Below are 24,531 nucleotides of genomic sequence, written 5' to 3' on the forward strand. Positions count from 1 at the left end.
TTTATTTTTAAAGACAAACTCAGAATCAATTATTGTAAGGTGACATTGGTTTTATGTTGGGAAATATTTAAGAAAAATAAAAAACTGAACTATCTTGCTTGCATAAGTAGTCAACCCCTATGCTGTGGAAGCTCCCAGTTTGCACCAATGAAAGAAATTGCCCTAACGAGGACACAATTACCTTACCATTGGCCTCCACCTGTGAATCATTAAAGTTGCTGTCACATTTTCTGGATAAAAACCCCACTGTTGAAGGATCATTGGTAAGGCTGTGAATCGGAAGGAAAATGAAGACCAAACAGCATTCTACAGAAGTTAGAGATAAAGTAATACAAATGCATAGATTAGGGAAAAGGTACAACATAATATCCAAGTGATAATCAGGAAGTGGAAGCTTCATCACACCACCCAGGCACTGCCAAGAAAAGGCCGCCCCTCAAAACTCAGCACTCAAACAAGAAGGAGACTTGTGAGTGAAGCCACAGAGAGGCCAACAATCACTTTGAAGGAGCTACAGAGTTCAGTGGTTGGGAGTGGAGTAATGGTGCACCAGTCAACCATATCAAGAGCTCTGCATAACACTGGCCTGTATGGGAGGCTGCCAAGAAAGAAGCAGTTACTCAAAAAGTCCCATCTGAAAGCACGTCTGGAGTTTTCCAGAAAGCATGAGAGTGACCCAGCTGCGATGTAGGAAAAGGTTTTGTAGTCAGATGAGACCAAGATAGAGCTTTTTGGCCAAAACTCAAAGCGCTATGTGTGGCGCAAACCTAACACTGCCCATGCCTCAAGACACCATCCCTACAGTGAAGTATGGATGGAGCAAAATCAGCAGGGACTGGGCATCTTGTTACAATTGAAGGAAGAATGGATGGAGCAAAATACAGGAAAATACTGCAAGAGAATCTGCTTCAGTCCGCTAAAAAACTGAAGCTTGGGAGGAAATTCACCTTTCAGCAGGACAATGATCCCAAGCACAAGGCCAAAGCAACATTGGAGTGGCTCAAGAACAAAATGGTGAATGTCCTACAGTGGCCCAGTCAAAGTCCTGATCTCAATTCCATTGAGGATCTGTGGCACTATTTGAAAATTGCGGTCCACAAGCGTCGTCCAACCAACCTGAACAACCTGGAGCAAATCTGCCCAGAAGAATGGGCCAAAATCACTCTGACACTGACTGCAAAGCTGGTACATACTATCACCAAACTTGATTAACATTAAATGTCAAATTATTCAGTCTTAGCTGATCCATACAGTCACACGCTACTTATTCATTTTTTAGATATTGTATTATAAATTATATATATTTTTGGGGGCCCCTCAAAATCTGAGGGCCTTCGACATTAACCATGGCCCGGCGGCCCAGGGCCAGTAGAGATCGCATTTTGGCCTGTAGTTACAAAAACCACAGGCCCGACTTGGCCGTTTACATTTATTAACTAATATATACTAATATATAAGTGTAGTGCACATGGCTTCCATTTCATGAAATCGAGGGAAATGGTCCAGTGTGCCAAAAAGCTACAAAAACTAATTTACAAACCAACCAATTAAAAGGAAATGTGGGAATGCATGAGCTCGACCCTCTTTCTCTCTCATGAAAACTTAAACTAGAAATTGTTTGGGGGTCATCTGTAATCCGGATCTATCATTTGTGACTCATATTAGGGAAGTTACTAAAGTATCCTTTTACCGTGTGAGAAATAGACAAACTTAGACCAATTATTTCCAGAACTGATACCGAGAGACTAACGCATGCATTTTTTTCATCTAGAATTGATTATTGTACCACTTTTTTCTGGTGTCCCAAAACGTGTGCAGGGTTCTCTCCAGGCCTTTTCAGCAAAGTGGCTGTCATCGCCCAGCTGATAAAACCCGATCCTCCCGTCTTGCAGATGCTGCTGTGCCTTGAACAATAAGGATTGACTGTGCTTCTAGCAGACTAGATCAGTTGCATGTTTTGACACAACATTTAACCAATTATATAGTTGTAAGGGGCAGGTTTTCTGTGTTAAGCACTTAAGAGAGACTAAAACATTAAAAATGACTGCTAAAAAAATGACCAATTATTTTCAAAGCAAAAATAGAGACAATGAATGCAAGAGGTCAAAAGTAGCCGCGATCGGCGCAATCCACCGCCTAATACTATATTTACATCAGCCACTTTATTAAAAAAAACATTAAGAATATTTTCGGGTATTATCATTCAGTCCATTTGTTGTCGTATTATTATTAGGTGATATATAGTACATAATAGCTATGCATATGCACCAAAAAAAAAAAAAGTGTATTCCTTTTGTTGTGATATCGTAGTAATATGTACCCAGGTGCTTGTGAGAGACATTAGGGGTTCATATATAGAGGCTGTATGCCTTTAAGAAGAAAGGTGTGACATCAGCTACTGTCAGCTGACATACAAATGCAGAGGCGCTGGACTATTACACTGCAGTTTCATGCAACAGTTATGATGGTGATGAAATGTGTGTGAGTACAGTTGTGTTAAAAAAAATGGTCATAAACAGCTGCATTAAAAAAAAAAAATGTAGAACACAAAAACAGAATGTAGAACAGAAAAACAAAAATAGATGTGCATTAACAAAATGCCCTGAAAACTTGACACAACTGTAGCAAGGGGAGATCTGTGCTGACTTTGCTGGCGTGATCATAGTGTTGCAGGAAGTGGGCAGCACTCGTCCAATACCCGCCTGTGAGTCATGGCAGCGACACAGGGAGATGGGAAAGAGGGTGTGTGGACTTTCCCTCTCTCTGAATGGCTGGGAGGCAGGTCTTGGGGAGATTGTTAGCCCTATAAGATAACGCTCTACTGTTTCCTCAGGTCTGTCATTTTAGACACGCTGAGTGTGCGTGAGCGCTGGTCCAGGATTGAGAACCAGCCGGAAGAAAGATTGAGACAGTGGGGAAACCTTGGGGAGACCCCGAAATATTGTATATAGCAGGCTGAGGGAGCCGCTGGAGTAGGTTGGAGATCCGGGTCATGTGGGCAGTGACGACCGTGATAACGCTGCCAAGTTCAGCACCTTTTATTTGTAGTTTTATTTTCCTTTTTCCTTTTGCCTTCTGTTTTTGGATTATTCTTTGGAGCGCCTGTAAGTGTGCCTGCACTCTGAACTGTTTACCATCTTTTGGTATTCCCGTGGTTCTTTTTACCATAGTTGGTAAGCAGACCACGGACAACAGCGCCCTCTGAGGGCTAAAAAGAAAAACCGCACCCTGAAAATAAAACTGGGCACCTGTGTGGTGTTTTCAAGTACACCTGTCTGTCTCCTGTGTCAGTGAATTACCCACCACCCTTCCACAACAACGTAAACAATTTAGATGAAGCAATAAGCTCAATAATTAAGCAAAAAAGGAACTGAAAAGGTTACCTTTTTTTCTGAAATTCAATAAACCTACGTTATCTTTCTACAGTCAAATCACAGAGTGCCTAATAAGCACTTTTACCATATTAAAAAACAGTAATGAAAAAGAAAATGTATAATATAAAAAAGCACAACCAGATAGTCACCAAAAAGCAACACATTATTCAAATTCTTTGTCGTATTATATATTTAAGGTAAGGCAAGTTTATTTTTCTGTTAAAAATGCTCCCGGCTATAATGTTCTGCCGCCCGGCTGTGCAGAATTTCTGGGGAGAACCTTGGAGTAGTATCCAGCTTGCAGCTTATTCATAATAACGCCACTAGAAATTGGTTTTAATGTAACTTTAAAATTACTGCTTTTGTATTATGTATATACTGTTATTTAAATCTGTTATTGAAATTGTCTGATTTGGCAGTTGTATGTGTGACATGCTATACAAATGTATTGTGCGTTGGTCTTTTTTTCTGCTACGTACGGTACAGTGCTTATACTTTTGTATAAAAAGCGCTACATAAATGCAATAACTAAAACAAATAATAGGTTATGTAACTAAGAGCACTTAAATTAACACTAAGCTTATTTCTGTTTTGAAACATTAAAATTTGCCCTTTTAGAAAAATGTTGCAAACTTTGCACTGTTACAGGATCTTATTAACATGTCCTTTTGTATGTCCTTATTAATATGTCCTTATATGTTCTTTTGTATAGGATGTTCATTGTATTTTGCAGTTGCAGAAAACTGGAAAATATGCTCCAGCTAAAACCCAGAAGAGGGAGGTATACATATAGCTATGTACATTTTATTTTAGATTTTGACTATTTAAACAGCTACTTTAAAAAATGTTAATGGCATTTTTACTGGTTTTAATAGCTGTATAATAAATAATTAAAAATATAAATAAAAAAAACATGGAACCCTGGTATGACGATAACCATGGTATATTTTAACAGTTACCATACCGCCAAAATGTAATACAGTGACATCCAGTAATGCTTTCAGAAAATATGATGTCAGACCAGCAACAGATAAAAGCACTATGTACATACAAAGAAGATATTATTTTTTTTTTAGTGCAAGTTCCCACTGTGCCAATATGCTATACAAACAAACAACGTACTAGCCCATTTTTGTAACAAAAGCAAGCCAGTTCCATAGTTTGATGGCCAGGGTCAACAGAGGTTGATTAAAAAATATGGGATTCAAAATGTGATCTAATACCCTACCCAGGGTTGCCTTTGTTACACAATAGAGAGGTTGGTAAACAAAAAAGGGGAACACTCCATTTCTTGGACAAAAAAGTAGAGAGGAGGGGGTTGGTGGTTTACTTTGATGCATAACCAAACATCTAATCAACACAAACCAAAACTCACATTTTCACATAAGTCAATCTTTATCACTCATTTGTGGTAAATTATTGATCCTAATATAATTAGTTATTACAGCAATCTCAAAATTACAACATGCTAATTAAGCAATACTTACACAGCAATCTGTCCAGTATATATGCAGGAAAGGGAAAGTCAGAAGTGCCTTATTGTCTTCCTTGGGTAACAGGTCTTCTTTAAACTGGACAAAGTTGGCCTCCAGGTGAATCATCTTTGGTGGACGTCCATAAGACCTGCATAGATTAGGATTAATAAATCAGAGCACACGAAAATGGATCACATACTCCACCCAGGATTGCTTATCTTACAGGAGGTATCTTTGGTAGGTAGATGCACGTGTTACTCAGTGCTGATACCTGTGAAATGCTGAACTCACTTTTGTGTAAATGGGCTGTTTTCTCTGTCTAAAAGAACAAAGAACAAAATGGCATATCAATAGAATCCAGAAAAGCAAACTTCCAATTTGCTCTTCAATATTGAAAATATGCGTGCTCTGCTCTCAGTATCAGAAGACACTAAACTCTTGAAAAATAGGAAGTGAAACCCTGCTTCGTTACATTTCCTAAAACTGCATCAATATATTTAATATCAAACTTAAATTCGAGAGGAGCTGTTTTTTTTAAACAAATTTAATATGACTGGCTAGTATTAATAGTAGGGAGATTTAACACTAGAACTAGCAAGGCAGTCAATTTGACAGTTTGCAATTTTTTTAATTTACTCTGGGGATATGGGGCTGTGCGTTAATGACTTTTCCTAATTACATGTCTTAATTATCCTGACAAAGTTTGAGATGCAGGGTTGCAAAAATAAGGGAGCTATAATTCCCTCATATCTAGAACTACCAGACCTGGTCAAATTGACCACTACATGCAAACAAATATTTGTTGTACCGTTCCATATTCAGTTTTATTACACTATGTAACACAATTTTTGTTCCTGGGTAGTAAGTGTTATTTCCTAATTGCTTATGCCTCAAAAGTATAGAAAATGGCTAGTATTCCCCACAACTTTGCTTTTATGACCAGGACAGTGATATTTTGAAATGTACCTATTTCCAATGAGAAAACGGGCGAATGTGTCTTTTCGTTCACATAAAGTCAGAAAAAAACAGCATATGAATCCAAATTAACATGTATTTATACTAAAGTAATACAAAAATGACTACAAAAGATTTAGAAGGGAGTAGTTTTTCTGGGATTTACGATTATACTGTAAATCACTTTCACGAATCAGCCCCCAAATGTAGCCTCCCATCATGTTCTCATTATACTGTCCTTGGTAGCGGCGTTCAAAGTCCAGTATATCCTGGTGGAAGCTCTCGCCTTGCTCCTCCGAGTACGCTCCCATGTTCTCCTTGAATTTATCAAGATGAGTATCAAGGATATGGACTTTGAGGGACATCCTACAGCCCATTGTGCCGTAGTTCTTCACCAGAGTCTCAACCAGCTCCACATAGTTTTCGGCCTTGTGATTGCCCAGGAAGCCCCGAACCACTGCGACAAAGCTGTTCCAAGCCGCTTTCTCCTTACTAGGGAGCTCCTTGGGGAATTCATTGCACTCCAGGATCTTCTTTATCTGTGGTCTGACGAAGACACCGGCTTTGACCTTTGCCTCAGACAGCTTAGGGAAGAAGTCTTGAAGGTACTTGAAGGCTGCCGACTCCTTATCTAGAGCTCTGACAAATTGTTTCATAAGGCCCAATTTGATGTGCAGTGGTGGCATCAGCACCTTCCGGGGGTCCACCAGTGGCTCCCACTTGACGTTGTTCCTCCCCACAGAGAACTCGGTCCACTGTGGCCAGTCCCGCCTGTGGTAGTGCGCCTTGCTGTCCCTGCTGTCCCAAAGGCAAAGATAGCAGGGAAATTTGGTAAAACCGCCTTGGAGGCCCATCAGGAATGCCACCATTTTGAAGTCTCCTATGATCTCCCAGCCGTACTCATCATACTTCAAGGTGTCCAGCAAGGTCCTGATGCTGTTGTAATCCTCTTTGAGGTGCACCGAGTGAGCCAGGGGAAGAGACGGGTACTTGTTACCATTATGGAGCAGCATGGCTTTGAGGCTCCTGGATGAGCTGTCAATGAAGAGGCACCACTCATTCTGGTTACAGGCGATTCCGATTGCCTCAAACAGACTGGTCACATTGTGGCAGAAGCAGAGCCCATCTTGACGGGTGAAGAAGCTGGAAAAAGGTTGGTGACACTTCCTCTCATCTGCGCTGAGCTGTGAAAATGAGTCGCCAATGTAGGACTGCTGATCAATGCTTAACCCTTTGCAGCCCATTTATTCAGCGCTTGTCAAGCGCGTTGGGTCCAATTTATTTTCATGCACACTGTTTATTTTACACAGACTGTTTAAATCCCCCCCCCCCCCCAGAGTAAAACAGGCCCCAACACTTGTTCACTGTAATTTTCACATAATTCTTTATAGACGTGCACACTGATAAATCCTCTTCTGATCACTCGATTTATAATCAAAATCCTCAATCATTTTATTACTCTAACATATTTAAAAAGTTCTGCAAATGTCCGTGATATTCTTTGAGCGCTGGATGCAGAAGAGAAGCACCCCCATTAAATGATGCTGCCAGATTGAAAAGTTTGGGAGTTTGGGAGGTCGACCTGATCTGTGTAGTGTCTGGGTGGTATGATGCATCTTCCACGTCTTAATGATGGACTTCACTGTGCTGAGAGGGGTAATCAGCGCCTTTGAAATTTTTTTGTACCCTTCTCCTGCTCTGTTCTTCTCTACCACTTCCTGACTTGTTTCGAAAGCTCCTTGGTCTTCATGGTTGCTTTGTTGGATCACTATGTGAGTTGCACTTTGAAAGTCTTTATATACTTGAGGGAAATTATCTACAAATTAAACCACTTTGAATACACACAGGCTGAAACCATTTCACTAATTTTGTGACCTTTCAAACACATCATTTGCACCTGAGCCAATTTAGGGCTGCTGTAGCAAAGGGATTGAATACTTATGCAACTGAGATTAATCTGTTTTTCTCTTAAATCTTACTTTATATTCTATATGCATTTTTTACTTTATCAATGTTGAGTAGTTTCATATAAAATTTTGCAGGGAGGTGAATACTTTAACAAAAACTTTGTTAAAATAACATTTGCAGTTCAAAATCACAAAAGTCAGGAAATGGAACGTTTGCGTGCAACCTTTCGGTGTGCATTCTGGGAGCTGTAGTTCAAACTGGAGAGCGTTCTTAAGTGATTGTATTGTTACAGGTCCAGTCAGAACTACACAAATATGGTTACAAATCATACAACTGCGCATGCGTGGCATTTGTTTTTAAAAGTACTTTTTTATATTAAAATCCACATTTTTAAAGCTCCCCACCCACAAAAGGCACTAAATCTACTTAGATGCAGTAACTTGGCAAATGGGAGTAGTAAAGGTACAGCAGTTTTTTTTTACCTACAGGTGAATAATAAATAACACTCTCCAGGCTACAAAACTCACACAAAGAACAACCTGTTTTGTAAAAAGTGCTGTATCTCAAGAACTACCGGACAGAATAACTAGAAAACATTCAGACTACCAATCAGATCTGAAATCCAAAATAACAGGTAGATTGATTGAATTTAACCCCACATTTGGAGCTGCACAAAATAGGGGCTTATAATGGAAAGAACATTACAACCATAACTATGGCAGGACAGTAGTGTCATAATTCACTCTACTGTCACAAACACATTTTTTATAGCACTTTAAAGACAGTGTGGTAAAAACAGTAATACAATGTTTGGCTGTGGAGAAATTGCTTGTACCTATCATTCTTATTTATTTCCTTGTATTTTTTACTTATTTCCTGTGTTTTTATAATTGTCTTAGCTAGACATTTACTATGTTATTTATTGCTATTATTAATACAATTGTATGTTGTTCATTTTGTGGTTTTACTATTAGTTTTTTTTGTTTTTTGATGATGATGATGCATACTTTCTATAAAGTGCTTTGTGATACCATGGTTGAAAGGCGCTATACAAATACAATAAATAAATAAAAATAAAATAAATAAATAAATAAATAAATAAATAAATAATGTGAAATGTTATCTATGCTACCACTCAAACACAGAGTAGCAATTTCTTTGCAATGTGCCCGCCTTCTGAAAGCCATTTTCTTTGTGAAAAATGTATAGTAGCAAAACTCAGGTTTATCAGTTAAAAAGAAAAGATTCTAGATAGGTCTTCGGGGTGTTTTTCAGTTATTGGCTAAATCGAAAAATTCAAGCCCTAATTACAGTCAAACAACAAAATCTCACAAACCTCCTCCATTCCATCGGCTCCCGTGGAAGCTGCTGTGCCAGCGAGTGGTAGAGGGAAGTAAACAAATTCTGATCCCCAGCACCTAAACATCAAGAAAGAAAACATGATTAGGCACTGACAAACAACAGCTATTATTAATTACCAGTGCTCTTAAAACCATGCAACCTTCCTACGATAGGAAACTGGCCTGCAGTATTTACTAAAAGTATTCCTGTTATTCCCTATCGACTCTGAAATCAACCCCTGCTTTTTTTTGTTGTTTTTTGTATCTCTAAAAGATATATATAAGTGATTCTAAAGAATGCTACACAAATAACATTGTCTTGTTTTGTGTCAATAATAGACATTAGTACATTTGATTCCAGTACAGTACATTATCTCATTGTATAATTAAATTGACATCCTTTCATTTTGATATACTTGTCCCCCCATGCATAGATAATTTCAGCCCTGTAAGTTGGAAATAAATAGTTTGGCCAGAATGCAATCCTTACTGGGGTTTACAGTCCTGCTTCAATTAAATCAAAGATAGCTTGATTTCTAATGGCTTAAACTCCGCCCTTTGGCAGAAGGAAAACATTTAATTTTTTTTTTTTTTTTTTTTTACAATAAAGTTTTTTCACTTTATTTTTTAAATAACATTTTTAAAACTCTGACCCTTGTTCTTTTGTGTAATGTTTTAGGTCTGACATAGTTCAAGCAGCTCCGCGGCAGTCATGTTGTTGGTTTTTGGTTTTAAAATGCAATTTTCTCCACTCGTGCAAGGGCTGCGCGTTTATGTATCTTTCTATGTGCAGGGCTTTCCCCAGGCCTTTTCAGTCGGGTGGGCCACCAGGCAAAGTGGCTGTCGCCACCCGGCTGAAAAAACCAAATCCGCCCGTCTTGCAGATGCTACTGTGCCTTGAGCAGTAAGATACTGCTGCTCTAGAAAGAGTGCAAAGAAGAGCGACCAGAATTATTCCGGGTTTAAAAGGCATGTCATATGCAGACAGGCTAAAAGAATTGAATCTGTTCAGTCTTGAACAAAGAAGACTACGTGGCGACCTAATTCAAGCATTCAAAATTCTAAAAGGTATTGACAATGTCGACCCAAGGGACTTTTTTGACCTGAAAAAAGAAACAAGGACCAGGGGTCACAAATGGAGATTAGACAAAGGGGCATTCAGAACAGAATAGGAGGCACTTTTTTACACAGAGAATCGTGAGGGTCTGGAACCAACTCCCCAGTAATGTTGTTGAAGCTAACACCCTGGGATCCTTCAAGAAGCTGCTTTATGAGATTCTGGGATTAATAAACTACTAACAACCAAACAAGAAAGATGGGCCGAATGGCCTCCTCTCGTTTGTAAACTTTTTTATGTTCTTAACAAGGATTGATTGATCTTCTACCAGATGAGATCAGTTGCGCGTTGCTGGGTGAAAAAAAAATCTTGGAACCACATGACAGCTGTGTTACGTATTGACACAACATTAAACCAATCAGATAGTTGAAGGGGTGGGTTTTCTGTGTTAAGCACTTAGAGAGGTAAAACGTTAAAAATGACTGATAAAAAATGACCAATTATTTTCAAAGCAAAAATAGTGACAATGAATGCAGGGGGTCAAAATAAGCAGACGATCAGTGCAATCCACAGCCTAATATTATAGTTGCGACGGCTACTTTATTAAAATATTAAAGATTCTTTTCGGGTATTATCATTAAGTCCATTTGTTGACGTATTATTAAGAACATAAGAAAGTTTACAAACGAGAGGAGGCCATTCGGCCCATCTTGCTCGTTTGGTTGTTAGTAGCTTATTGATCCCAAAATCTCATCAAGCAGCTTCTTGAAGGATCCCAGGGTGTCAGCTTCAACAACATTACTGGGGAGTTGATTCCAGACCCTCACAATTCTCTGTGTAAAAAAGTGTCTCCTATTTTCTGTTCTGAATGCCCCTTTTTCTAAACTCCATTTGTGACCCCTGGTCCTTGTTTCTTTTTTCAGGTTGAAAAAGTCCCTTGGGTCAACACTGTCAATACCTTTTAGAATTTTGAATGCTTGAATTAGGTCGCCACGTAGTCTTCTTTGTTCAAGACTGAACAGATTCAATTCTTTTAGCCTGTCTGCATATGACATGCCTTTTAAGCCCGGAATAATTCTGGTCGCTCTTCTTTGCACTCTTTCTGGAGCAGCAATATCTTTTTTATAGCGAGGTGACCAGAACTGAACACAATATTCAAGATGAGGTCTTACTAGTGCATTGTACAGTTTTAACATTACTTCCCTTGATTTAAATTCAACACTTTTCACAATGTATCCGAGCATCTTGTTAGCCTTTTTTATAGCTTCCCCACATTGTCTAGATGAAGACATTTCTGAGTCAACAAAAACTCCTAGGTCTTTTTCATAGATTCCTTCTCCAATTTCAAACGCAGAAGGCAAAATTTTCTTGAGCATTATTGCTCAGAGATTGTCACCCTACCTATTAAAGAACTGCTTTATTGACACTTCAGTACAAAAAGGAGGCATTCCAGGTTTCCCAGGATGCTTAGAACATATCAGTGTGATCTGGCAACAAATTCAATCAGCTAAAAAGGAGAGGAAGGAGCTCCATGTGACATTCCTGGATTTGGCTAATGCATATGGTTCAGTGCCACATGAACTTCTTTGGGCAGCATTTGATTTTTTCAGCGTACCGATGACAATAAAAAATTTAGTGAAAGCCTACTTTGGAAATTTGCAATTTAGTTTTTCAACCTCAGAATTCAGCACTACATGGCAATGCCTAGAAGTTGGAATAGTGGCAGGATGTGCCATTTCTCCACTGGCTTTTACCATGGCAATGGAAGTAATTATTAGGGCATCAAATGGGTAAGAACATAAGAACATAAGAAAGTTTACAAACGAGAGGAGGCCATTCGGCCCATCTTGCTCGTTTGGTTGTTAACTCGTTTGTACCATCTTGCCCGTTGGTAGTGGGAGGAGAGCGCATGGCTTCTGGAATGCGACTACCACCAATTCGAGCATGCATGGATGACATGACAGCCATGACTACAACAGTAACCTGCACTAATCGGTTATTGGGCAAATTAACCAATAACATTGAATGGGCATGAAAGTAATTCAAACCCACTAAATCAAGGAGCACCTCTATAATTAAAGTTAAAGTAGTAGATAAAAGGTTCTACATTAATGGTGAGGCAATACCAAGTGTCCAAAAAGCCAGTGAAAAGTCGAGGGAGTTGGTACGACGGGGATCTGAAAGACACAGTTCGTGTGGGAGAAGTTAGACAACGAGCAGTGTAAGGGTTGAAGAGGATAGACAGCAGCGCTTTACCGGGCAAACTGAAACTCCGGTGCTTTCAGTTTGGTCTACTGCCAAGACTGCTGTGGCCAATGACTGTGTACGAGGTTTCCTTGACAACAGTTGAGAAGCTGGAAGCTTTAATCAGTTCATACGTCAGGAAATGGTTGGGAGTTCCACGTTGCAGAGTGGGACTTTATGGTAAAGGAATACTGCAGCTACCAGTCTCTGCTCTAACCGAGGAGTTTAAGTGCGCCAAGGTCCGACTGGAAATGACATTAGTAGATTCACGTGACAAATGCGTAAATGAGGCAGCATCTGTATTGAAAATTGGAAGAAACTGGGCAGCAAAGAAATATGTAAGATGCTAAGGCTGCTCTTCGAATCAGTGGTATTATTGTGGTCTGGATCAGCACGCCTTGTTCATATGGTAGAGCTAACAGTGCCATGGGAGGATGCTGTGGATGAGGTGTATCAGAGGAAGAAACTTCAGTATGCTCAACTAGCTGCTGAAGCGGAACAGTGAGGATGGAGAGTCCAGGTTTACCCAGTAGGGGTGGGTTGTCGAGGCACACTCTACAACCTGGTTTCTCAGAGATGTCGGGTTCATTGGCCAAGAGTTGCGTCGCACAGTGAAGAACTTATCTGAAGCAGCAGAAAGGAGAAGCAACTGGCTGTGGTTGAAATGGAAAGATTCTGGTTGGGGAGCTCAAGTACAATAGAAAGAAAGCAACGCTGATGTACGGGTAAGTAAGCTGGGCAGAGCTGAGTGGGGGACGGAGGGGGGTGATGCTGGTACGCCAGAATCACTGTCAAGCCCTCTTGACGTGCCGTGGGCTACTCGGCGAAACACAGAGGACAGAAGGTGCCCACTTGAAGACCCCAGAGATGTACCCTACTTAGCTCAGTCCAGACGGTTGTCATGCTGATGTGCTGGGGGGACCGCACTGTGGTTGATCCCTGGAGCCAGCAACGCAGCCGTTGTCTGTGCTGATGCACTGGGGAGGCAAAATAAGCTGATCCCTGGAGCCAGCATTACACTTTAGCCATCAACACCAGGATGAAGGATATCTACGTCATCAGATGGAAAGAAACGCAAATGGACGGAGATGCAGATGAATCACATTAGTTTATTGTAAGTTTATCTTGACGAGAACAGAGTTCAAATCAGCATGAAGTTTTAACATCTACTCTCGTGTAATGGGAATGAACACTATATACCCAGGTGCTTGTGAGAGATATTGGAGGTTCATTTATAGAGGCTGTATGCCTTTAAGAAAGATGTGACATCAGCTATTGTCTGTGACATACAAATGCTTAAGTGCAGAGGTGCTGGATTATTACACTCTGGTTTCATGCAACAGTTATGATGGTGACCAAACGTGTATGAGTACTGTTGTGTTAAAAAATGGTTAAAATGAACAGTTGCATTACAATAAATGTGAATACATAGCAAAAAACTAAAATAGACGTACATCAACAAAACGCCCTGAAAACTTAACATAAACAATTTAAATGAAGCAATAAGCTCATAAGCTCAAATAAATAAGCTAAAAAGGAAGTGAAAAGTTAGGTTTATTTTGTGAACTCCAATAACCCTACATTCTTTAAATAAGCATGGTAATTTACCATTATAAAAAACAGAAAATTTAGACCATAAAAAAGCACAACCAGACATAGTCTACGAAAAACAACACATTATTAAAATTATTTGTTGTACTATATATTTAATGTAAGGCAAGTTTATTTTTCCATTAAAAGTGCTCCCAGCTATAATGTTCTGCCGCCCGGCTGTACAGAATTCCTATGGAGAACCCTGGTATGTATTAAATGTTCTCGCAAAGCATGAAAGGTGGGAGTGCAGAAATAAAGGAGATATATTACATTATACCTAAAAGTCCCGAGAGCAGTCATGTTGACAGCCACACAGACAACAACTGTATTTTGAGTTTACAGAACGGTATTCTACTTTATTATTTTTATTTACCAGTCTGAAATGTGTTTTGCTGTAATTAGAATAGTCTCTACCCTCTGCTTGAGTGAATGACTGACAGTCTATTGTTTTTCAGTCAGCCTTTTCAAACGCTGCGCCGCAAAAGATGCCAATGCCAGGTTGGCAAATGCAAAAAAATTGTGCTGTGCACTGTGCAGAAAGTTGGTGTGTGGAGAAGAGCATTATCTGTGCAGATTGTGACCAGCCTTAGACTCAAGGTAAAGGAATACCCTTTTGTCCAAAAAAAAGCAGCTGTGCTTCTGTAAAGTTTTCTTCTAAAGGTGCTTTCACACAAAGGAGTTATGACGGTTCAGAACCATCACTGAAGCGGCTTATAGGTCTGTGTTAATTGCCTATACCACCACAGAACCGTTATATTTTATGCCATCTCTGAACCACCTCACGGCTCCTGTTTTTCAACCTCCTGCTAAAGCTTCATGGCGAGAAACCAGTTCACCGATGTGTGGAACAAGCTGGGAGGTGAGCCACATCGACTGGGATTGCCCTGCTATGGGATGTGACATCAGCTGACCAGGTAAGACAGTTCCATTCCATCAGTCACTCCATCAGACGGGTTTTGTTATTCCTGTGTCAGTGGATGATACACAAAACCAGGCTCTCTTAGATTCAGGGTGTAGTCAGTCCCTAATACAAGAGAGCTTAATCTTTCTGGGGCATAAGCAAATAATGGGACAGGTGCATATTAAATGTATTCATGGGGATGTGCGCACTTATCCTAAGATGTTTGTGAATTTAAAAAATGGCCAGCAAGTGACGCAAGTGCAATTGGGTTTGCGTCCTCGGCTGCCAGTACCTGTAGTTCTGGAGCAGGACTGCGAGCCATTCAAAGACTTTTGGGCTGTTGTGACGGCCCCGTCCTCCTTATTGGCTAAAAAAGAGGAAGTAATTGGAGAGATCTTCCCCTGTCGCGACCCAGCCTGGTTCTGCCTTAGCTTTAAAACCTGAAAAACTAAATGGGAATCCTGGGTTGCTAAGAATGAGGGCTGGCAATGGAGGGAGTCTCCGGTGGGGTAGACTGGTGAAGAGTCTGGGGGGAAGCCGTGGAGCCAGCGCAGGGGTCTGGCTCAGCTGCCTCCGATCAAGACCAACCCAAACCCGGGGTGGAAGCCATGAGAGCTGATTTTTTAGCTCACTCCCGTGACTTCCAACTGAAGCAAGGGCAAGACGACGTGCTGGGCACGAGGGCCTTTCTCACTCTGAAGCGAAAGCTGTGTCGTCCTGATTTCAGTAGGTGGTTCACCATTATACGGATGCGTCAGAGACAGGTCTCGGGGCAGTCTCAGGAGGTGCGGGAAGAGTACCCGGTCCTGTACATCAGCAGGAAGCTCCTTCCCTGTAAGAAAAACTATAGTACCATCAAGAGGGAGTGTCTAGCAGTAAAATGGGAAGTTGAGTAACTCTTGGGGCGACACTTCACCCTGGTTACAGATCATGCCCCCTTAGCATGGCTTCACCGGATGAAGGATAACAACGCCAGAATCACACGATGGTACTTGTCCCTGCGCAGCCCTATGCCTTCAGGGTTGTCCACCGAGCATTCTGAGGGGGAGGATATGTAACAGGGGAGATCTGTGTTTACTGTTTGGCGCATGCGTGGTACTGCAGGAAGGGGGCAGCAGCTTTGTAGATCTGCTGTCAGTCATGGCAGTGACACAGAGAGGTGGGGAAGAGGGTGTGATGGCTTTCCCTCTCTCTGAGTGGCTGAGAGGCAGGCCTTGGGGGATTGCAGACTCTAAGATAACGCTCTGTTGTTCCCTCAGCCTGGCTCCGTAAGACGAGACAGCTGGTGGAAACTCTGCGTCGGAACAGAACGAGCACAACAACAAACTAATTTAAAAAAAGAAAAGGAATTTTTAGTAGTGGGGAAAAACTTGGGCAGAACCCCGAACAGATTCAGCAGGTTGAGGGAACGGGCGAGCGTAGGACAAAGACCCAGGCCATGTGGTTAGCGATGGTCAGGGCAACGCTGCCGAGTGCAGCACCTTTATTTTGTAGTTTTATTTTCCCTTTTTCTTTCACCTTTTGACATTCATTATTATTTTAGAGCACCTGTGAGTGTGCCAGCCTTTGACGGTTTACCTGTGTTGGTATGACTGTGGACATGATTACCGTTGTCGGTATTTAGGCCACGGACAACAGCACCCTCTGCGGGCTAAAATAAATCAAGAAAAAAAATAAATAAAACTGGGCACAGGTGCAGTGTTTCGAATAAAACTCTGTCCTGTGTGTGTCATTGAATTGCCAACCACCATTCCACAACAAGTTATAAACATAATGTTTCAGCAAGGCGAAAAGATGACTATTTTATACTATAGATACTATCTAGATACTATTTAATTTGAACTATGACTCCGATTCCCATTTAAATGCCAGACTTAGTCCCACGTGAAAAAACAATACAGATTTCCTAAATTTTGAATAGGTTTGCAGAGATATTCATGTACTGCATAATCCTTTACATTATTTTGACTGATGCGGTTTTCTTTCCACTACAGAATGGCAAATCAAAATTGTGCCAGTAGACATTGCTATTAGTCTATGTTAATATTAATGCCTCACTGACCAACCGCAGCTCTAGTTACACAAGACTGTACTAATGTGATTAACATTAGTAGAATTCTACAGCCACAACTGTGCTTAAAACAATGTTTTTTCTTTTTACCGTGTTCTTTCACCTGTGACTACTGACAGTAATATTGCACCAATTCTGACATTAAAACTAAATAAATCGTAGTGAAATGAATCCTTCTTTTTAATATAAATAAATAATTTTATTAAATTATTCCTCCTTCGAATCCACTTTGTTACTATTTCCAATATATTGCAACACATTTTGAAGAGATAGCAAACAACGGGGAAAAAAAACCCAAAAAACTTAGCTGTGATCTTGAAGTTGCGTGTTTCTGGCTTGCCATCTGTGAAAATGTTCTTTCGGGACCAGAGGGTATGTTTGAAACCATGACTGCTTCACCTCCTTGTGACTAGCATCACGTCATATTTTAGTTGTGTGCATGGGCAACTGGTATTCCTTGGGCTGCATCTTTTGGAACATGACTCTGGTTATTGGGCTGTACAATTTGTTTTATAACATTTTTTCCCCATTTAGATGCCATGTGGGTTTTTTGTTTTTGTTTGTTTTACTAGCCGCGCCGTCCGCTGATTGTTTCTATTAGAGCCTCCATCCTTCCGTTTGTGGCATGCATATGTTGCACGATCAAGCTAAAGAGCAATATTAAATCAAACTAAACAGTTTTTTTGCAGACGACACAAAAGTAGGAGGAGTGGCAAACACTGTTGCAGCAGCAAAGGTCATTCAAAATGATCTAGACAAGATTCAGAACTGGGCAGACACATGGCAAATGACATTTAATAGAGAAAAGTGTAAGGTACTGCACGCAGGAAATAAAAATGTACATTATAAATATCATATGGGAGATATTGAAATTGGAGAAGGAATCTATGAAAAAGACCTAGGAGTTTTTGTTGACTCAGAAATGTCTTCATCTAGACAATGTGGGGAAGCTATAAAAAAGGCTAACAAGATACTCGGATACATTGTGAAAAGTGTTGAATTTAAATCAAGGGAAGTAATGTTAAAACTGTACAATGCACTTGTAAGACCTCATCTTGAATATTGTGTTCAGTTCTGGTCACCTCGCTATAAAAAAGATATTGCTGCTCTAGAAAGAGTGCAAAGAAGAGCGACCAGAATTATTCCGGGCTTAAAAGGCATGTCATATGCAGACAGGCTAAAAGAATTGAATCTGTTCAGTCTTGAACAAAGAAGACTACGTGGCGACCTAATTCAAGCATTCAAAATTCTAAAAGGTATTGACAGTGTCGACCCAAGGGACTTTTTCAGCCTGAAAAAAGAAACAAGGACCAGGGGTCACAAATGGAGTTTAGAAAAAGGGGCATTCAGAACAGAAAATAGGAGACACTTTTTTACACAGAGAATTGTGAGGGTCTGGAATCAACTCCCCAGTAATGTTGTTGAAGCTGACACCCTGGGATCCTTCAAGAAGCTGCTTGATGAGATTTTGGGATCAATAAGCTACTAACAACCAAACGAGCAAGATGGGCCGAATGGCCTCCTCTCTCGTTTGTAAACTTTCTTATGTTCTTATGTTCTTATGGTCTGTATTGACTCATCTACCAGCACGCGTCGAATGTGCTGGCAGTCTTACACAAGTACATTTTTCAAAGCTTTCGCCACCATGGCGAACTTTGGGAAAAACAGTTGAGCCACAAGGGAAAACATTTCGCTTGTGGCGACGTGGCAAGCAGCTAGCGGGAACGTAGCATAACAAGCTAGGTTGAACAAGCAAGTTGTTCAGAACAGTAATGTGTATTCCACAGTTTTGAGATATTAAATCTTTTTTTTTTTTTTTTTTATTTCAAGGTCTTTAGAAAAAAATCCAAAGTTCCACAATTTTACAATTATCCTTTTATATGATTTCAGTTTCCCACAGATATATTTTCCTATAGTATGTAGGTTTAAAATATAAAATGTGGGCCGCAGTACAGTTTTACTTTCGATAAGTGGAAAAACTCATTTATGTTCTATACTCCTTAACTATGGAACAACAGTGACAAATGGGTTTTCCACTTATTCTTGTAAGCACATGTGTGATCAAGTGTAATTTACATCTTTTAATGGTGCAACAACCATATACAGTACCAGTCAAAAGTTTGAGTACACGTGCTGGAAACTAGTTTTTTTTTTTTTCATAATTGACAATGTTTTACGTCGTATATGTTTCTGTAAATACTTGAAAATGAAAACACATGTTACAATATACAAAACAAAACATAACGAGTATCAAAGCAACGTTCAAGAAAATTGAAAATTGTCTCTAAATCTTGGATTCCTCAAAATAGCCACCCTTTGCCTTAATAACAGCCTCACAAACACAAGGTATTCAGGTAATTAGTTTCAGCAGGAAATCACCCGACATGTCTTCCCTGCAGCAATTCCCAGAGATGTAGGGCACTTGTGGGAAGCTTTGCTTTGACTCTTCAGTCCAGTTCGTCCCATACAAGTTCTATGGGATTGAGGTCTGGAGACTGGGCAGGCCAGGTCATTAGATTGAGTTGTCCTTCACTTTCCTTCTTCGCCAGCTAGTTCTTGCACAACTTTGAGGTGTGTTTCGGGTCATTATCTTGCTGAAGAATGAAGGACTGCCCAACTAGCCATAATCCTGAAGGAATGGCATGCCTCTGAAGTATGCTATGATAGCCATGCTGGTTGAGCTTGCCAAGGACTTGGTAAAGATGACCAACTCTGTCACCAGCAATGCAACCCCAGACCATAACACTCCATGCTTGACAGTGGGAACTACACATGCAGAACTCACGCGCTCACCCTCTCTGCGTCTTACAAAAATTCGGCGGTTGGACCCAAATATTTCAGATTTTGACTCAACGGTCCATAAGACCGACTTCCACTCCTCAAACATCAAGTTTCTGTGTTTTTTGGCCCAGGCAAGTCTCTTCCTCTTACTCTGCACTCTTAACAATGGTTTCTTTGCAGCAATTATTCCAGTTAGGCCAGCTTCACGCAATCTCCTCTGAACAGTTGATGTTGAAACATCTGTACTTCTAGTAGCATTTAGCTGAGCTTGTATTTCAGGGGCAGTTAATCGCCAGTTTCGCAGACTTGTGACTCGAATGAACTTGTTCTCTGATTCTGAGGTCACCCTTGGCATGAGTGCCGGTTTCTTCAAATCGTTTGATCTTGGCCACAGCAGTTACAGACACTTGCAAAGTTAGCGATTTGTCTTAAAGATTGACCTTCATTTCTTAACGTAATTACAGACTGTCCTTTTTCTTTGCTTAACTGAGCATATTATGCCATTTTCTGCTCCCTTACATTCAGGAATAACAAACTTGTGCCTTAGCTGCCTATATTTATAGTAATCATGGACCCTCACCTGTTAACAATAATTGGTGACAAAAGGTTAATTAGGTAACATGCTAGTTAACTCAGACAACATCTAACAAAGACACTTTTATACTTAGGCCAGTGTTCTAACACCGTGTTTACACATTTCAGACTTTTAACTGACTTGGGCTTCAGACTGAAATCCCATTGCTTTGGGTGACCATTTCATTGAAACTGACAAGATTTACATTTTCATTTAAAAATTAAATTTTTTAATGCAATTCACTTATGATTATCAGCTTATATAAGTACACATATCATATAATGAAATATTAAGTGTTTATAGACAAGTTTATACAGTTAAAAGCATAGATAATCATGAAAAACCTGGTTTCAAGCAGGTGTACTCAAACTTTTGACTGGTACTGTATATCGGAACGACAGCAAATGCAAAACTCCACAATCACATGATCACAGTAAAGTTTATTAGAATATTTAAAATGTGAGATGATGCACGTTATTAGTATAGCTTTTTTTTTTTTAGTAATCAATAAGTAGCCTGTATTATTTTAACTATAAATAATACCATATAACTCGCATGCAGAAACTGCTATTATGCAGTCGGCTACGATTGAAAAAAAAAAATGGCATAAATTAAAGAAATGTTTAGAAAGCCTCATATTTATGTTATTTTTGAAAGAAGAATAAAAACAGGACTAACTGTAGTCACATAATTGTAGGCCATTTAAAAGTTTTGAAAGGTAAAAACTGGTTTCTCAGTCAGACAGAAATGATAAAACTATGGCAAATATCTAGATTCCCTCCGTGGAATGGCATCCATGCGTTGCTAGTGAGTATGGCATCCTATGACGCACACCCTGCATCTACCTACTGACAACCATAGACATAGAATATTATCCAGACAACAACTTCCACAAAGCATAACCATGTGCATGACTTGCCCTGCTTCGTCTGCAGAGAGTTGCGAGAATCTCCATTTCTTTCACCCCCACCACACTGTAAAAAAAATTCCTGTGAGAACCCTGGACAGTCCATTCTGAAATGTTCTACTGTTGGTCAGATGTATGTTTTTGTTCAACTAAAGCATTAAGGATTTTATGCAATTACTCATGGGATTATTTCGTTTGGAAAATAATAATGATTTACAATCTGTGGAGAAATTGTTATACAGCATGGCAGCCCTTCCCATCATGCTGTGCTTGTTGTTTTGTAGTTGTTTAGGTAATATATAGTTTCAAAATAAGCATACAATACACCGATACATAATAAAGTTAAAAAAAGTAGAATACTACAGAAATAACATACATAACCCAGCATGTTGAGTTGCCACATACATGAAGTAAAAGCAACAACCTCCTGTTGGGTAGAGCAGGTGATCAGGGTTTTAAAGTGAGTTAACACCGAGTAGGCTGTATAGCCATGCAACCACAAAAACTGCTATACTGTAAAACAAAAATACAGAGAAAGCAAAATAAAATTAAACTAACCACACCTATATAACACCTGACAGACGTTACAGTCAAATGTATAAAACAACTTGCACAAAATCATTCAAATGAAATCAGTTTGCTAAAAAAGTCAGATTGTTTAGCAACACAAACTTTCTGATTGTACAGCTATTTTACAGCACATCTTGACACCTGCCATTTCCCTGGACCGGCAGAGGGCATTATATAAGTGCCGACGCCGCAGGTTTAGGGTGAAATGTTAAACAAATATTGTGCTGTTATTGTTATTATTATTATTATTATTATTATTATTATTATTATTATTATTATTATTATTATTCTCAACATAGTGAACTGTTCTTTTCTATAACAATAATAATAATATAAAAAATGAAGACTCCCGTGGCTGGGAAATTGCAGTCCTGTGCATATGACTAGTTATTTTCAGTCACTCATGTGGGAGAAACTGACCCTGTACTAGTACATGGTGGCTGTCAATTCACATGACACTGCATCACATCTGCGGATACACGCAGAACAGGACAGCAATATGATTTTTTTTTCCTTCGGTTCGGGGGAAAAAAAAGAAAAAAAAAAGCACAACACAAGCATACAAAAATATTTAACAAAACCGCCTTGGCGTTTAGTATCCCGCCCATATCTAGGAGACACATTCCTGTGCGACAGGTCAGGTAGCTTTTGACTTAAACTGTGGCAAAATACCAGCATAGCCGGTATTATTCTACTGACGTACAAACAAGCAAAGTTATTAATAATATATCAAATACAGGAAGATTCAATCATGCCCCCTCAACCCCCAACTTGCCGCGTTTCTTTGGTGGCAGGTACAGGTTGCATGGTGCTCGTTGTAGTAGTAGTACAATGTAAAATAAAAATCTGCTAGAAAAAGTATTACTCACACGTTACAATCGGTTTGTTCTCCATTGTGTATATTATTGGCTTTTCTTCAGGGGGCTCCATGGACTCCGCTTGTCAATGCTTGCCCTCCATGTAAACGTTAAAACCTCAACGAAATCAGTGTTTTTATTAGCTAAAAAATGTATGTTAATATATGTATATAGATAGATATAAAAGAACATATATATATATATATATATATATATATATATATATTATTATTATTATTATTATTTTTATCGCAGTGGTTCTTTTCCTCTCTCTGTACCCATCCACTTCCTCTAATATTCGCAAAGCATTACGACTTCCTATGGGCTGGGCGCCGTTAAAGGTAAGGTGAAAGAATATTTTCTTGGCCGAGTAAATTATGCATGTGTCAAAGGCACGAGGACAATCAATCCCATGGTTCAATGCGTGCATTCACTACAGGCGCCATTATTGGAGCCCACTAAGACAAAGGCCGCTTTTTGGGATGGAACCTCATAACAGTCTTGCGTTTTGATTGGTCCATGTCTGTCACATGAATATGTCGTCACACGAGTGGAAAAGCTTACAGGCATTTTTAACATTAAGATCAGAGAAAGAGAGCGAGAGATCTGCTTTCCACAACCTTTCAATTAAAATATAACGTGGTATTTTGCTGTACTAATGTAACAAACTATGGGTTGTTACTTTATATTAATTATCATGCTATGCACGAATGTAATATTTTTTTTCCTGTAGTGGTGTACATTTTTTCTTTCAAATAGCATTTGCAGATAACGTCACAAATTCTGGGCCGATTTGTTTTTTATATAATTTTCAAATTCAGCCCAGTTTTTGGGACTCAGCTGACAGCCGAGTTTCTAAGCACACACCACCATGCAACCCCTCCACACTCACACCTCCATGCAACCCCTGCATGTACAAACCACCATGCAACCCCTACACACTGTACACCACTAAGCAATCCCTGCACACACACACCTAGTACCATCACTTTTAGCGCATATCTCTGGAACAGAAGTACCTAGAACCAGCCTTTTTGTAGCGAGGTGACCAGAACTGAACACAATATTCTAGATGAGGTCTTACTAATGCATTGTAAAGTTTTAACATTACTTTCCTCGATTTAAATTCAACACTTTTCACTATTTATCTGAGCATCTTGTTGACTATTGTCCCCCACATTGTCTAGATGAAGACATTTCTGAGTCAACAAAAACTCTTTGGTCTTTTTCATAGATTCCTTCTCCAATTTCAGTGTCTCCCATATGGTATCTATAATGTACATTTTTATTGCCTGCGTGTAGTACCTTATACTTTTCTTTATTAAATGTCATTTATCATGTGTCTGCCCAGTTCTGAATGTTGTCTATATCATTTTGAATGATCTTTGTGGCAGCAACAGATTTTGCCACTCCTCCTATTTTTCTGTTGTCTGCAAATTTAACAAGTTTGCTTATTATACCAGAATCTAAGTCAATGTAGATTAGGAATAGCACAGGTCCTAATACTGATCCCTGTCGTACTCCACTGGTTATCTCACTCCATTTTGAAGTTTCTCTTCTAATCAGTACTTTCTGTTTTCTACATGTTAACCACTCCCTAATCCATGTACATGTGTTTCCTTGAATCCCAACTGCGTTCAGTTTGAGAATTAATCTTTTGTGCGGGACTTTGTCAAAAGCTTTCTGGAAATCTAAATAAACCATGTCATATGCTTTGCAGTTATCCATTATCGATGTTGCATCCTCAAAAGAATCAAGCAAGTTAGTTAGACACGATCTCCCTTTCCTAAAACCATGTTGACTGTCTCCCAGGACCCTGTTACCATATAGGAAATTTTCCATTTTGGATCTTATTATAGTTTCCATATAATAGAAGTCAGGCTTACTGGTCTGTAGTTACCTGGTTCAGTTTTGTTTCCCTTTTT

At 39.6% G+C, this 24,531-nt stretch overlaps 1 protein-coding gene across 1 annotated transcript in view; it reads right to left on the reverse strand.

Moving 5' to 3' along the window:
- Positions 1–22,787, reverse strand: part of LOC121320430 (trafficking protein particle complex subunit 10-like) — a 130,637-nt gene extending 107,850 nt beyond the window's left edge. Inside the window, exons 1-3 of the mRNA XM_041258759.1 lie at positions 22,619–22,787; positions 9,048–9,129; positions 4,862–4,997 (exon numbers count right to left, since the gene is read on the reverse strand). Coding sequence (XP_041114693.1) covers positions 4,862–4,997; positions 9,048–9,129; positions 22,619–22,679 — 279 coding nt within the window. The 5' untranslated portion in view covers positions 22,680–22,787. The remainder of the gene's footprint in view (positions 1–4,861; positions 4,998–9,047; positions 9,130–22,618) is intronic.
- Between the last annotated feature and the right edge of the window lie 1,744 nt (positions 22,788–24,531).

This window comes from Polyodon spathula, chromosome 9 (genome assembly GCF_017654505.1).
Source record: "Polyodon spathula isolate WHYD16114869_AA chromosome 9, ASM1765450v1, whole genome shotgun sequence".
NCBI classification, from domain to species: Eukaryota; Metazoa; Chordata; class Actinopteri; order Acipenseriformes; family Polyodontidae; genus Polyodon; species Polyodon spathula.